This window comes from Portunus trituberculatus, chromosome 39 (genome assembly GCF_017591435.1).
Source record: "Portunus trituberculatus isolate SZX2019 chromosome 39, ASM1759143v1, whole genome shotgun sequence".
In the NCBI taxonomy this organism is placed as follows: Eukaryota; Metazoa; Arthropoda; class Malacostraca; order Decapoda; family Portunidae; genus Portunus; species Portunus trituberculatus.
In genome coordinates this window covers 17,906,587-17,921,294 of record NC_059293.1, presented here as the reverse complement: position 1 = coordinate 17,921,294, position 14,708 = coordinate 17,906,587, and the positions used below count along the sequence as shown (strand labels likewise).

The following is a 14,708-nucleotide window of genomic DNA, read 5'->3' as shown; positions in this document are numbered from 1 at the left end:
TGCATCATGACACCGTTCTGGATGTAGCCGTTCATTGCACCCATCACACTCACTTGGCCGTGCAGCTGCTGCTGGGGATGTTGCTGTTGTTGTGGCTGCTGCTGTTGCTGCTGCTTTTGTTTCTGTTGCTGTTGCTGCTGTTGTTGGTTTCCTGCCACAGCATGCTGCTGCTGCTGCTGCTGCTGCTGTTGCTGTTGCTGTTGCTGTTGCTGTTGCTGCTGCTGCTGCTGTTGCTGCTGCACTTGCTGTGTCTGTTCAGAGGCATGCACAGTAACGGTGGTGACAAAATTGCCACCAGGCAGGTACTGTAGCTGCTGTGGTGCATGACTTGTTGGAAAGCAGTTGCCATTTCCATCAAACCCATTCATTTTATTCATAATGAACTGCTGCTGCTGATGAAGGTTGCCATTCATCTGCATGTTGTAATTTGGTTGTTGCTGTTGCTGATGATGATGTTGGTGCTGATGCTGCTGGTGTAATGGATTGGTGAGCCTGAATCCATTGACCATGTGGGGGTTGGTGGGCTTGACCGGGTGAGGGGTGATCATGGGGCGGTGTTGCCCCTGTGCCCTCCCCGGCCCCACCGGCCCACCCCCCTCGCCTGCCACATACACCACCACATTGTGTGGTGGCTGCAGCTTACTTCCACCACTCTCTGCTGGTGCCTGGGACATGCTGAACTTGCCCCATCGGCACCATCACGTGTCTGCGGAAAAATAACAACAGGAATTACTTTCCTTACCTATTTTCTTCAGGAATGGCCTTACCTGACAATCAAAGAGACTTTAAGCACTACCTGCAGAACCACTAACTTTTGAATAGGGTAGTTAATTGCAAAAGTAAGCTGTTCTTTATTCGTTCTCCCTGAACGTTCCTAAGGGCAGCTTTACACTAGGAAATTTTCTTGCTGACAGATGATGATAGCAAAAAGCTGCTGGGTCATGCTGGCTAATATAGTGTATTCAGCCTGCTTAGCGTAATGTTGATGCCATGTGTGGCACATAAGGAATGATAAGCTATGTTAATTTACGTAGATATAACACTGCACAGTAAATGTGTCATTTCTCTTATGTAATTGCATATGGATTGCTCTGACTAATCTATACTTGTTTTGACATTTTTTGAAATATTCAAGTCAACGTGAAAGTTTTACAGGTCTGCCGACAGCGTTCCCTAATGATAATCCTGAAAAGGAAGTCCTTATCTCTTACATTTCCAGAGGCTACAATAGATAAAACATTTATAAGCATATTCATGACTGTCTAGACAGGGGAATAAAAATGCAAAAGAATATGCAGCTCCGAGAGAACTCACAATCTCCTCAAAACATGCTGCCAGAGACTGCACAGAATAGCAAATCTTTGTAGCTCTACATACTTGCATATTTTTTTGCAAGCTTCAGAAGTTATTCATAAGTCTCAGAATGCAATATCTTGCATTCTGCAGAATGAATATCTTGCATGTTCAATAAGCAAAATAACTCCACATTTCTCTTACAAAAGTGCAGTTGACTCAGGCGAACATTACTGCCGCAGGTGACAAGACTAAGTGCACCAGACTTAAATTAAGCAACAAACACACTCTAAACACATTTAATCTTGTGAAATATACAATACACAAACACACCCATGTATCTACACACACCACTGGGTCCGGGTGCATACCTCATGATTATACACACCACCTAAAATGAGGCCAAGTACCCTAACACTCTGAAAAAATAAATAAATACACTAACATAATGCTGTCAAGAGTTATAAGGATCCCAGCAGACTTATTATAGCTGGTACACCAATGTCAGCGGCTCCAGGGGCAGGTCAAGTGAAGGATGGGTCAGGCAAATCAAGTAAGACCCATATGAGGTGTTGTGGTAAGCTGGTCAATTAAGATAAATGTGAGGCAAGTTTGTCAAGTCACTCAAGTAAAAATGAGGTACTGTGGAGAGCTAGTCAGGTCACCAAGGTAAGGCTGCCACGAGATAAGGTGGTCAGGTGAGGCATACATGACGATCAGCCATGTAAGGTAAACACAGCCAGCAGCCCGAGGAAGGATTAAGTCAATGAGGTCACACAGGTAAGCTAAACACGGTCAAATCAGGTAAGGTCACTCTGAAGCACAATAATACGCAAGTCAGCGGCAGATTATCACCACCAGGCAACGTCAACAGAAGGAGGCAGCCGCGGAAGGATTAGGTCAATGAGGTCACACAGGTAAGGTAAATACAAGACGTAGCTAATCACTTCCTAGACTTACCTGGAGGACTCAACTGCCGTGTAGCATGTCTGCCCCCACGCCTGTACACCTGGTAGGGCCCCACGCCTCCACAGTCAGCACACCACCCACGGCAGCGACGACTTGCACCTCCCCGGAGCACCACACATCGTCCCTCTCCTCGTCACCTTCCTCTTCACTCACTCATCATCGGGTTCAGGTAAACCACATCATTGACATTTGCATCTTTCACTCGTACGCACTAAACCACAACACCTATTTCACTTTGTATTTATTGAGAATGCATATCAACGCGTGACCGAGCCTCATTAGGTGATCATCATGACCGACACGCGCGCACCTGCACTGAAATAAAGCCCGACCACAACTGTGCAGAAGATGGCAGCTGATTACCCATAATGCCCCTGCGCGCCCCCGCCAGTCCCTCCTCTCTTCCCGCGCAGCAGACGAACTTTTTTCCACCGCGCGCGCTCAGTTTAACATCCTCTACATGACATTCTTCACTTCTTCCCTCATTCCTGTGTTTTCTCTACCCTGATATAATGCCACAGAGTTTTATTTGTAATCGTGACTTTTTCTTCTTTCAGTTGCAATGAGATGATGCTTGTTTTCCCCCACGCGTGTTCAGTTTCACATCCTCCGTCTGGCATTCTTCACTTCTTCCCTCATTCCCGTGTGTTCTGTACCCTGATCTAATGCCACAAGGTTTTATTTGTAATTGTGACTTTCTCTTCTTTCAGTTGCAATGGGATAATGTTAGTTTTCCGCCGTGCATGTTCAATTTAACATCCTCCACCTTATCCATTTCCTTTCCCCTTCACTCAAGTGTCTACTAAACCCTGATCTAATGCCCCAGGACTTTATTTATACATATGTCTTTCTGTTCTTTATGTTGCAGAGAGATCATATCCATAGGGTGCTTATTGCATGGCATTATTCTTGATGTGTACTGAGTATAAGTTATATTCAACAATACTCTTTTTGTTCCTTTATCACTGTTGTGACAAGAGTGTTGCGATCAAGTTTACACTAGTTAGATATATAATTCTTCTTTCCTTTCTTCTATATCATCAGATGGCAGTGTCTATACAGGATGATAAGAATATTTCACACTTATAAATGATCATTTGCAATATCTCATAAACCCCGATGTTGCATCTATGTATAATCAGTAAAATTCCAAAGCACATGATATAGAATACACATGTTTTTCAAATCATAGTAAACTTAAAGTTGATCATGTACAACATATCTTTTCGTTTTCATGTACAGGTTGAAATACCATTCAAAACAATGAGCTGAAAACTTGTATAGTTTACCCTTTAAATCTCCACTCGTAGGAAAATGAGCATACCTCCTACTTGGCCTAACTAAAACAAAAACGTATCTATTTCTCTACAGTATCTTTGACACGTGTCCTAAAATGCCCTCATAAGGAAATAGCCATGGTAAGTTATAACGAACAACATTAAATTGACCCAGGAGTGAATGATTTAGGGATATGTTAGAACCCTTGCAAATTAACAAGCCAAGATAACTGATTTTACGTCACAGTTGTATTATTAACAATCAGTTCTTAATGGCCGCTTAAAATTCTATAGAAACCATCATTTGTGAATTCCTTGTCGTGAATATAATGACTAACCTCAACTCTACTTGGCCATGGTGATTACTAAGATCTTATTCGCAAATTAACTCTACAAATGACTTCAATGTCACCTCATGCCTTGTCAGCTTTCATCACCATTCACTTCTCAGATCTGGATGTAGACAGTGTGATCAAAGGGCAACCACAAAACTCCTATTGTTCCTTGAATGTATAGAGTGGTACCTGCAAAGTTATATAGTTTGTGCAGGAATCCTTACTTTTTTTGTAATTTATCATGATGGTGTAACTCAGCAACTCCTGATAAGAGAGATTACAATTAGGTGGAATGTATAGTCACTACAGTGCCTTCCTTCATACTTACACTCATGGAAGATAAAAGAGAAACTCAATTCTCACTAATGGGGAGCCTTCCTTTATCATACATTCATGGGAGATAAATATTAAACTTATTAGAAGTGATCCTTACACAAATATTTATTCCATTTATCTAATTCAACAAAATACATCACTACTGTACAATTGCCTGGCTATGTCACATTACTAGCTCTTATGACAGTGGTAATTCTTCATATAAAAGTTATTGTGCAGTCCACATTTTGTTTTCCTGGGAAGCAGGACAGCTGCTCCATGTGCAGCACTTACTATCAGTTGGACTGACAGGTAGTGATACCAGACAAGGGTAGCCTGTAAGCCTGCTGTACCTAAAATTACTCCAGATAGGGAACTCAAACCCAAACATGCTCTTTATTCTTGTTATAGGCAATCACAGGATGCTATGAAGGCTTAAGATTTCTGATTTTACTAGTCCCTAACCAGTATTCAAGAATATCAGTGCTCTTCTTTTCCACTGAGCAATTTGCATTCAAAAAAACTTTTTTCACTCACAGTAGATGGAAGTAACTTGCAAAAAATATATATGTGGAAGAAGTGAAGCCACAAAAGAAAATTAAAGTAAAAACAGGAAAAATAAAAATCATGATTGTTCAGTTTGCAATTTATCAATCTACAGAAAATACTTCTTATATGCTTATCAAACGAAAGATCTTTCAGAACACATTAATTATCACTGACTTGCTGTTTCTATTTAATAATTCCCACAAAAATTTAAAAAAAATCAGTCTTTGTTGCCACTTTAAATTGCAGTATGGTGTGAGCTGCTTCATCTACTTTGTTGACTTGTGACCCAAATCAGGAAGACATGCTTTCTCATGGCTTGAAGTGATATCTGTGGATGGAGAGTGCAAAGCATTTCAGAATTTTCATGTGTAGTTACAAAGATGAGTACATATCAAATTTTAATGAAGACACACAAAGAGGAACAACATAGTAAAAGTTGGTCATGGGGATAGTCATGCATGGGCACTTATCAAAGTTGAGTAAGTTGTTAAACCATAAAGGAATACTTGAACCAAGACATGTCAAGATAAATCAGTATCAATAATGCCTAATACATTGGCTCCTCCAGCCTCAAAGTAATGACATGGTCACATGAAAATTTGATTTTCAACTTTTTAGGGGAAATATTTTCATGTGACATTACCTTACAAGAAGTGTACAGATGTTTGCATGAACTAAGTGTGTTCTGTATCAGTGGCTACTATTTCTTTGCTCCACCACTGACAATAAAGATGGTTATATATACATACAAACATCAAGGCTGTCTTTCCAAAAAAAGTGGGACAGTCAAGACAAGACACAAAAAAAAATTCACATTCACACTCATTCAACCCACTCTCTTAACTACTTGGTCCCAGATGGAGAAGATAAAATAGTCTTGTCCTCACTTAATGAGGATCAGTCACGTAAAACAATTGTAATTAAGATCATACTGCTACATAGTGACACTCTTACATTGTTGCGAGTATCCTTCCTCTCACTCCCGGATGCCGTAGTAATCCACCACATTTTTGCCAGTCTCGTGGAGCCTAATCCTGTAAAGCTTAACTCCCTCTGGAAGAAGTTTCTGGATGTCGTCGTAAATAACCACTGCAATGTTTTCTGCTGTGCTCACCAGATTTGTGTCCCTGCAGAGGAATTTACAGTATAAAGTTTCTATTTACTACATATAGTCTCATTGTACTAATAGGAATACAAAGGATAAGGTTCACAGTTCCCTCTTTCCATCTCATTTACCTTGTTTCCTCTCATGACACCCCAGGAACTGCATGTGTAGGCAAAGTTCTAGTTATGAGGTACCATAATGTGAGAGTGATTGCATTAAGTAAATATCTAATGATGAAGTAATATGTAGGTGACTGAATGAAGTAAGTATCTAGTCAAAGGGTAATGTATTTTTCTTTTTTTTTATTTATACCTTGTTGGCTTTTCACGGGAATTTCTGGGCTAAAGGTGATACTTTTTGGGGTACCTCCTATCTTAAAGCCCATCTGCTAGGAAACCCTTGCCCCAAGTGAGGAAGCCCAACCTACACTCAGACCGTGGACAGGATTCGAACTCGTGCACTTGGAGACCCCTCGAACCCCAAAGCACGCATGGTTCCACTGTACCACGGCGGCAGATAATGTAAGACTAAAGTGCACAGGCATTAGACAGACAAAGAGTACCTGAATACTGGCACATCCAGATCAACATTCTTGTGGTCAAATACGTTCATCACCACCTTCTGGATGATCACCTTGAGGTCTGTCACATTCATCACCATCCCTGTCACCTCATCCACCGGCCCTCGCACAGTCACATCCACTGAAGGGGAGGAGAAGATTTAGACTCTTGATGACTCGAAATATTCAAATGATATATATAAGTTAAAAAGGATAACTTGATATATAGTACTACCATATCTAAATATTCATATGATACCCAATATATTTTCAATTCATAATTTAAGACTGTCATTACAAGAGTTTTTTGTTCTTCATAATAAGTGAAAAAATAAGAAAATAAGGTAACCTGAAAGAAATTAAAAAGTCTAAATGTTGAATTAATAATGTAAGACAATATCATGGAAGAGCTCTCTATCTCATAAAAAAGGAAAAAATTGAGAAATGTCTCACACTCCTCTTTAAACAATAATTAAACAATAATCTCTTTCTTTCATAAGAAAAGAAAAAAACAATGAGTTAATATTACATACTCCTTCTTAAACATTAATTAAACAATAATTTCTGTCTCTGATAAGAAAGGAAAAAAGAACAAATGAGAGATCTGTTATACTCCACCATAAATAATGATTATGATATGTTTGAACAGTCTAGCATTCATTAAAGCTTCCCGATGAATTAATAAGAATTGTACATGCTATGTTTTTTATCACTCTGTATCCATTAAGCATTTGGATCACAAGAAGGGACTCGAAGATACATGCATTCCCTTACAGATACATATACAGTAAACTAAATGAACGTACATGCATTCCTAAAGTCTTTTCAAAACTACACCTTCAACCTAACCTAACCTGTGCCATGAGAAATATTTGACTGTAATATTCAAAAGGAATATGTTGATCATGAAAACTGCTGTGCCAATCAAATCACACATGCAGAATGGAGGAATATCATACACCACCTTTATAATTGTGACCATGGCCGTTGGGATTATTGCACTTCCCAAAGATTCTGCTGTTCTCCTCATCTCCAAGTAGTTTGCTGTGGAACGTGATGAAACCATTAATATACTTGTACATTTGAAACATTTATTTATCACTAGTATTAGTACATGACTGATAGAGTGCAGGGTTTTCAAGATACAAGCTTAGTCATTTTGAAGCAAATATGTAACTTCACAAGCAATGTACTCTATGTATGGTATGCTAGGATTTATAAAAATACTAATTCATTGTTAGTATTAGTGCATGACTGATAAAGTACAGAATTTTCAAAATACAAATGATATATAGTATCTAGCCTTTATGACACAAATAAGTAAGATATCACAAAGAGCTACAAAGTAATGTAATGTTTCCCCAGAAAAAAAAAAACTATAAAAAAAAAAAAAACACCACCCCAGCAATTAGTGTTTACAATACTAGTTTGAACACTACACTGAGATGCAACATTAATTCCTCATTCTATTGATGACCAATTGATTAAACTGAGACAACAGTATACAGTCTATTGGGATCTAGTGTAGCTCCCTATCAACCATCTGAACAGTGGCGCCACCAGAGGGTGGCCTGGGGTGGCGGCGGCCACCCCTTCAAATCTGCTGGCCACCCCACTGGCCAGTCACAAATATCGATTGCCAGTTTTATTTACAGTGTTACCAGCGCTTGAGAAATTTTTCAAGATCTTGAAAAATTAACCCTAACCTTTGAAAGCTTGAAAGAAAAAGTCTAAATCCCCAAAATCTTGAAAAATCTACACCGACTGTATAAAAGTCGTAGAGAGAGAGAGAGAGAGAGAGAGAGGTGGCGCTCTCTCAGCTGACGGCATGACGCGTACATTACACGTGGTAATGTAATTACATCACATCAGTTGAGCAAACACCGTCTGTGCGTCGCCTTCAGTACGTTCTTCTGCTTTGCTTTGCTGGTAACTGAGGAAACATCAAATAGTTTAATGGAGCTCACTGCCTTTCTGGAGCCATGTATTCCATGAAATGTTTAAACTGTGCAAAATTGCACTTGCATTACCTGGGAGCACCTCATCCTGTGAACGCAGCTTTTCTGTGTTTCAGTTAATCAAAACAGTCTTGAGAAGTACCATGACTGATGAGCGTTTAAGCAATTTGGGGTGCTCAGTGTGGAATCAAGAAGGGCTAAGGCCATAAATCTTGATGAGTTTGTGGACGCGTTTGGCAAAAAACAGAGCAACCGGCGAATAATGTTCTGAAAATGCAACTGCAGCACTGAGGATCCGCAACAGGAGAATAAAGTTGTAATAATAGTACTAGTAAAATAAAATTCCTGAAATAATGACTTTTTAATTCCGGTGTGCCATCCCAAGATTTTAAGTGGCCCCCGCATGGCCACCCCTATGAAATTTTTCTGCAGGCGCCACTGCATCTGAAGCCAAGGATGCATAACAACACACAACGGAACGTGAAATATACACGTGGCAAGTCTACTTTTTGTATTTAAAACTTTTTCTCTGTTGAAAGTAGGGCAATAGGCAAGAGAAAAAAAAAATAAATAAATAAATAAATAAATAGATAATAATAATAATAATAATAACAACATTGAAAAAAAGCCCACAGATATATATTGGTCCTAAAAGAGATACCAAACGAATAATAGAAAAATTGAGATTCAAGGATAACTCTCTTGAAACCTTCATCTTGATAGTAAAAGTTTAAGTCATAGGAAGGAGAGACAGATCGAAGAAGGCAGGGAATTCCAGTTTGCTAGAGAAAGGGGCGAAAAACTGTGAATACTGTTTAACTCCTGCATCAAAGAGCTGGACAGAATGGGAGTGGAAGTAAAACGTCTTGTAGCGTGACGGCGGGATGAGGGGAGGCATGCCTATTTACGTGCACTTATACCATCTGGAAAAATGCCTCAAAATAATAATGATCCTAAGTAATAACGCATAACACATCTGATTTTGCAGTATTACAAATTTATTCAAGATCATCTGAAATACCTCTGCGCTGCATCTATACTGCATTACAAATACTCCATCTGCAGTTTTAAGAGTTTTTAAGAGCGTTTTTTTATGGCTCTAGCGACAATTTAATAAGATTTTTACATTATTAACTGGAGAAATACTCTTGCAAAATCTGGTTAATCATTTCTGTTGCTTTTGGAAATAGACGTGATGAGAGTAAAACATTCTGAAATACACTTAGACTCATGAAGTCTTGAAAAAAGAAGAAGAAAAAAAAAAAAAGAAACTAAAAGAGAAAATAAGGCCATGTAAAGATACCGCTAATTACGTTCCCGGCATGACAGAGTTACTAAACTTAGTAAATACATAACACATATAATCCATCTTTTGTGTAGGATCATTTATGCGAGTTCATCTCGCCTCGTCAGTCGTTACTACATTTGAGGGCGGTCACGTACAATTTCCAACCACAAAGCAAGCAACACTCATAATTCCGAGTTGAAAGGCGCCATCACGCTCGTCCACAACAGAAGCAAGATACAACTTTTAAAGACTTCATCTTTGGTCCATGTTTTGCCTCATCAGTGTGTTTGCCCAATACATGACACCCTCTAGTATCAAAGAGCTGCATTCATAAGCATATAATATGTCTTATCTCTCAACTGCTTGCTTTCATCTGACTGTATTGGAAGAACAGAGTTTTAGAAGGTTCAAAGTGAGCTTGGTCAAACAAGAGTCTTACAACATTAAATCTTTCAATACATTTTTACCTAGAGTTTTGGGCATGATTAGACGATTTTATTGACATTAGGAAGGGTCAGAAGATTAAGAGCCACAATCTTCGCTTTTTCAAACCCCTTACAAATTTTTGAAGCTGTGTAAAATCACCAAATAGTAACCAGAATGAATATGAAAACGTGTCATGGTACTAAAGAGGTTAATGCGAAAAAAACATCCTTGCGATCGCAACTACACATCTATTTATCTCTTGAAAACAGTTCCCTTACTCTTAATGAAAGGAAAGGTTTGGGCTTAGTGCCTATCGACTGCACAGGGGGGTCATTAAGGCAGACATGTCAGCTTGTGGCCAATCCTTAGCAGGGTTGAAGAGAAAGCACCACCAATTTCACCAAGCCTGTTTAACACACACACACACACACACACACACACACACACACACATATTGAAACTTTCTTCTTTTTCTTCTGCTCCACTGCAAATGAAACGATTCTTTTGGATTAGTGAAGTCTGTTACTGTGGATCATCTTGCCCATTGTTTGGCCCGTATTCTGAAACTGTCCTCTCATTTTGTAATTATATAAATATTTATATGGGATAATAAATGTTTCACCGCAGATACTTTTTAAAGGTTTCAAAGGTGATAGGACAGGTATTCAAGAATGTTTCTCCAATCAGTAATATAGGTATACCATCATTATGTCATTAACCCTTTCAGTACCGCGACACATTTCTATCTTGAGATTTGTGTATAATTAGACCATTTAATTGGCATTAGGAACGATCTATTGAGGTTAGAAGGATAATGGCCACAGTCTTTACTATTTTAATGCCCCCACATTTTCTGGAGCTGTTTCAAATCACCAAAGAGTAATTAGAAGGATTATGAAAATGCGTCATGGTACAGAAGGTGTTAAATCCAACAAGTGCGTCGCGGTACTAAGGGATGCCGTGAGATTTACAGAGGATGGCGCCAAATTTCAGGGCAAAATTTATTTTCATACCACCGACTCTCTCTCTCTCTCTCTCTCTACTCGATAAACAAATGCCAGCCAACACACACACTGCACATAGTTCGTAATCATTATCGGCTACGCGGCTGCACCAGCTAGAGGTGTTACCAATCTTTTTCCATTTTTTCCCATCATCCTAAATTCACCTACCCGTCTGAATGCACAGAAGGTATAGGAGGTATGCACTGCGACTAGCCGAGTTCGTGCGTCATTTGTTTGTTTGTCTTCCATTTCTTAAAAAATGTATTCATTATAAAGTATTAGTAATGAGCTTCTGTAAGCTTAATAACGCTGAAAGCTACATTTAAGAATGTTCTCCTGTAACAGCAACTGCAAATAAACTGTGATTATTTGTAATTATTTTGTAATTAGAATTCATATTTCCTAATAAAGATGCCGGGGACTTCTGAAAGGCTTACCAGGGATGTCTCAAACCAGAAAAGATTGGAAACCACTGATCTATAGCGTTTTACAGCGTTCCATGAATATCGCACTCTTTTACACTTCTGCATTGTTACTTAATGCTGTTACCAAAGATGACAGGAGCGCCGGGGGAGGGGAAGTCTCGAGTAGTGTATTAATCAAGGTGACCAGAACAACAATATGTCATTAGTACTGACAGTTGTAGTAATCAAGTAAGTAACAATGAGAGAGAGAGAGAGAGAGAGAGAGAGAGAGAGAGAGAGAGAGAGAGAGAGAGAGAGAGAGAGAATTTTGCACGTAATCAGTTACTGGAGCATCGTGAAGAAATATTTAATAAAGTTATACGATAAATGCAGCATATCATAAAGTGAAATGTGCACTTCACGTGACTCAAACTCAAGATGTCATGGAACCACATACAGCGAGGCAGTGACATCCCAATGAAATTATAACGGGAAAGTGGGCACCTGTGTCCCTGACCAACCCACTAACCTGTGTAACCTGTGGCTGGCGCTGATGCTTTCAGAGCGGGTCACATCTACAATAGGTCTCTTTCCATTTGCAGGCGACATATTAGTAAGTGTTTGTACTGTCAAGAGATGACAACCAACTGTTGCGCTCCTCGTCCTCGCAGAAGCAACGTGGACGTCCTACCGAAGGCAGTGAGTTTCTGAGTGTCTTCAGTCTTCTGTCTACGTAATAGTGCTGGGAGAGGAGAATCAATATAGAGTTGCCTAATATAAACTTTTATCGGATATATTTACTTCTCGACACTTCTGAGCAGACTGGGAATGGATGTGAGAGGCATCTATGCATAACTGTTATACTAATGATGAAAGCTGACTGTATATTTGATGGCCATGGCTGTCAGTCATTCCGGAGTCTTTTTGAGGGTACATAATGGAGGCGGGCGGCAACTTTACGCATCAGTCCCGTGGTGAAGAGTGGCAACCTTCTCCTTCTCCCTCTCTATCCTCTACCATCACTGTTTAATAAATTGTTATTACATAAATCTGTAAATTATGATATAACGTCAATGTATATTTGGAAACACTTGCTGAGATAAAATAAAAACAAAACAAAATCTAACCAGAAAACTACAAAACTTTCTCATTAAAACAATAAAAACAATAAAATTATATTAAGAAAGCATAAAAAAATGAATAAGATTTGATATATGCATGATGTAATTATAAAGGTAGACGGTTCTTTAACACCTCAAGATAATGACGAGACGCTGGAGTGAGTGTGCGAAGAAATATGAAACAAGAAACTGGAAGGATAAGTGAAGAGGTTTAAGATCAAGGCTGTCTGAGAGGGTGGACTGGAACAGGAGGCGTAAAGGGAAAAGGATGAGAGCATGGCACAGTAACGCTGCATGACAAGGCTAGATGACGATATGTTTAAGGTGTGGCTTTGGGTTCAAGAGAGTGTAGGGATGATAGAAGGTGTAATAAAAAGAAGCTGGGATGAAATGCGTGGGTGTGAATTGGAGGGGGAGGCGCAAGAGGAAGAATTAACACCTTCAGTACTAGAACACATTTTTACCTTGAGATTTGCGTACGATTGAACCAATTTATTGACATTAGGAAGGGTCTATGGAGGTCAAGAGATTAATGGCCTTAGTCTTCACTATTTCAATGCCCCACATGAGTTTCTGAAGCTGTATAAAATCACCAAAATTAATAATAACCAGAATGAATATGGAAACGCGTCATGCTATTCAAGGGATTAAGAGTTGTGATTTTAAGTCCAGGAACTGTTTTTAAGGCCCATAGAAATTGTTAATCGAGTGTTTTGTTATAGTATAGGCAAGAATCTTATATCATTACTTATAGAACCATGAAAACACTTATGAAAGCCCGCGATAGCATCAATCAGACGTTGTTCAAAGTTATAGTGAGAATACGGTCCCGTGTAGGCCTTGTGTGTGAAGATAGATTTTGTTTGACTTAGGTTTGAAACTTTACCTGGGAATGTAACTCAATTCGTACATATCTCTCCTGATAAACCCATATCATTATTCACCACCAGAGGATGTATAACCACAGTGAAAGCTGATGCCACCTACTGAGAGAGAGAGAGAGAGAGAGAGAGAGAGAGAGAGAGAGAGAGAGAGAGAGAGAGTATTCGCCACTCCCTGCAAAGTATACAATAAGAGTTTCAAAGACGAAATGCAAAGATGTCTTCAAACTCATCTCTTCAATATAAGATTACATGACTTGCTTTTTCCTTTTGATCAACTGCTTGTGTTTCAAGTCGACGACACGTGGCTATTTATGAGTCATATTCATTCATTTAACATTTATCTCACCAATTTTCTCTCTTGGTGACATCTAGAGAGTATTTCCATATCAAAGACATTGGATTATCTGAATACTCTCAGGATCATCTCTGTCTACCGAGTCTCAAAGATTTAATCCCTTCAGTATCATTTGACACATTTTCATATTCATTCTGGTTACTATTTGGTGATTTTATACAGCTTCAGAAACTTATGTGGGGATTAAAATAGTGAAGACTCTGGCCAATAAACTTCTCACCTCCATGGACTAATGGAGATCCTAATGTCAATATAATCGTGTAATCGTACAGAAAAAGATAATTAGAAAAATTCCTTTCTAGTACTGAAGGGGTTAATGATGTGGTCCATGAATCCTGCAGCGGAGAGAGGGATCGTTTCAAGGAGTATATAATGGCAGGGACCATTTGGGATGGAATCAGGCTTGGCAGATAATGAAGAGTACGTAGCTGTCGTTTTGCTTTGAGAGGCACGAACCAAATGATGATCACCCTAAGAAAAAAATGGGTACTCGTTTATATAAACCGAACATGAATATAATGGAGACAGGAGTGTACAAATCTGGTTCGCAAGAAGGATTTAGCTGCGTGTAGTGAATGGCATTAGGTCGGAAAAAATAATAAATGACTGGAATATAAGTTGAGTCAAGTAATGATAGTGTGCAGCTGCAATAGTTTACTGATATTTGTTACATGTGAATGAAATTGAATCTCCAGGGAAGTATACAGATACATTAGCCATTATCATTATCATTTTATTATTTTTTTCATAGGGAGAGGTTCGTAATACCTTGCATCTGTGTAAGTACACGCTCTCAAAGATGACGCGACAGAAAGTTCCTTCAACAAAGCTCACATGACTATCTGAATATGTAACAAAACGTCCAC

General features: G+C 39.1%; 2 protein-coding genes across 2 annotated transcripts in view; both read right to left on the bottom strand.

Annotated features, from left to right (window-relative positions):
- Positions 1-2,623, bottom strand: part of LOC123515706 (nuclear receptor coactivator 6-like) — a 189,662-nt gene extending 187,039 nt beyond the window's left edge. The window contains 2 exon segments of the mRNA XM_045274529.1: positions 1-706; positions 2,254-2,623. The exon segment at positions 1-706 is cut by the window's left edge and continues 1,461 nt beyond it. Of these exon segments, the coding sequence (XP_045130464.1) occupies positions 1-674 (674 nt within the window). The 5' untranslated portion in view covers positions 675-706; positions 2,254-2,623.
- Positions 2,624-4,820: 2,197 nt separating this feature from the next.
- On the bottom strand, positions 4,821-12,207 carry LOC123515686 (6-pyruvoyl tetrahydrobiopterin synthase-like). The gene is made up of 5 exons (XM_045274512.1): positions 12,012-12,207; positions 7,367-7,446; positions 6,406-6,544; positions 5,693-5,865; positions 4,821-5,066 (listed from the first exon to the last, which is right to left on the bottom strand). Exons 1-4 carry the CDS (start codon positions 12,089-12,091, stop codon positions 5,715-5,717), a joined length of 450 nt encoding a protein of 149 aa, XP_045130447.1. The 5' UTR covers positions 12,092-12,207; the 3' UTR covers positions 4,821-5,066; positions 5,693-5,714.
- Between the last annotated feature and the right edge of the window lie 2,501 nt (positions 12,208-14,708).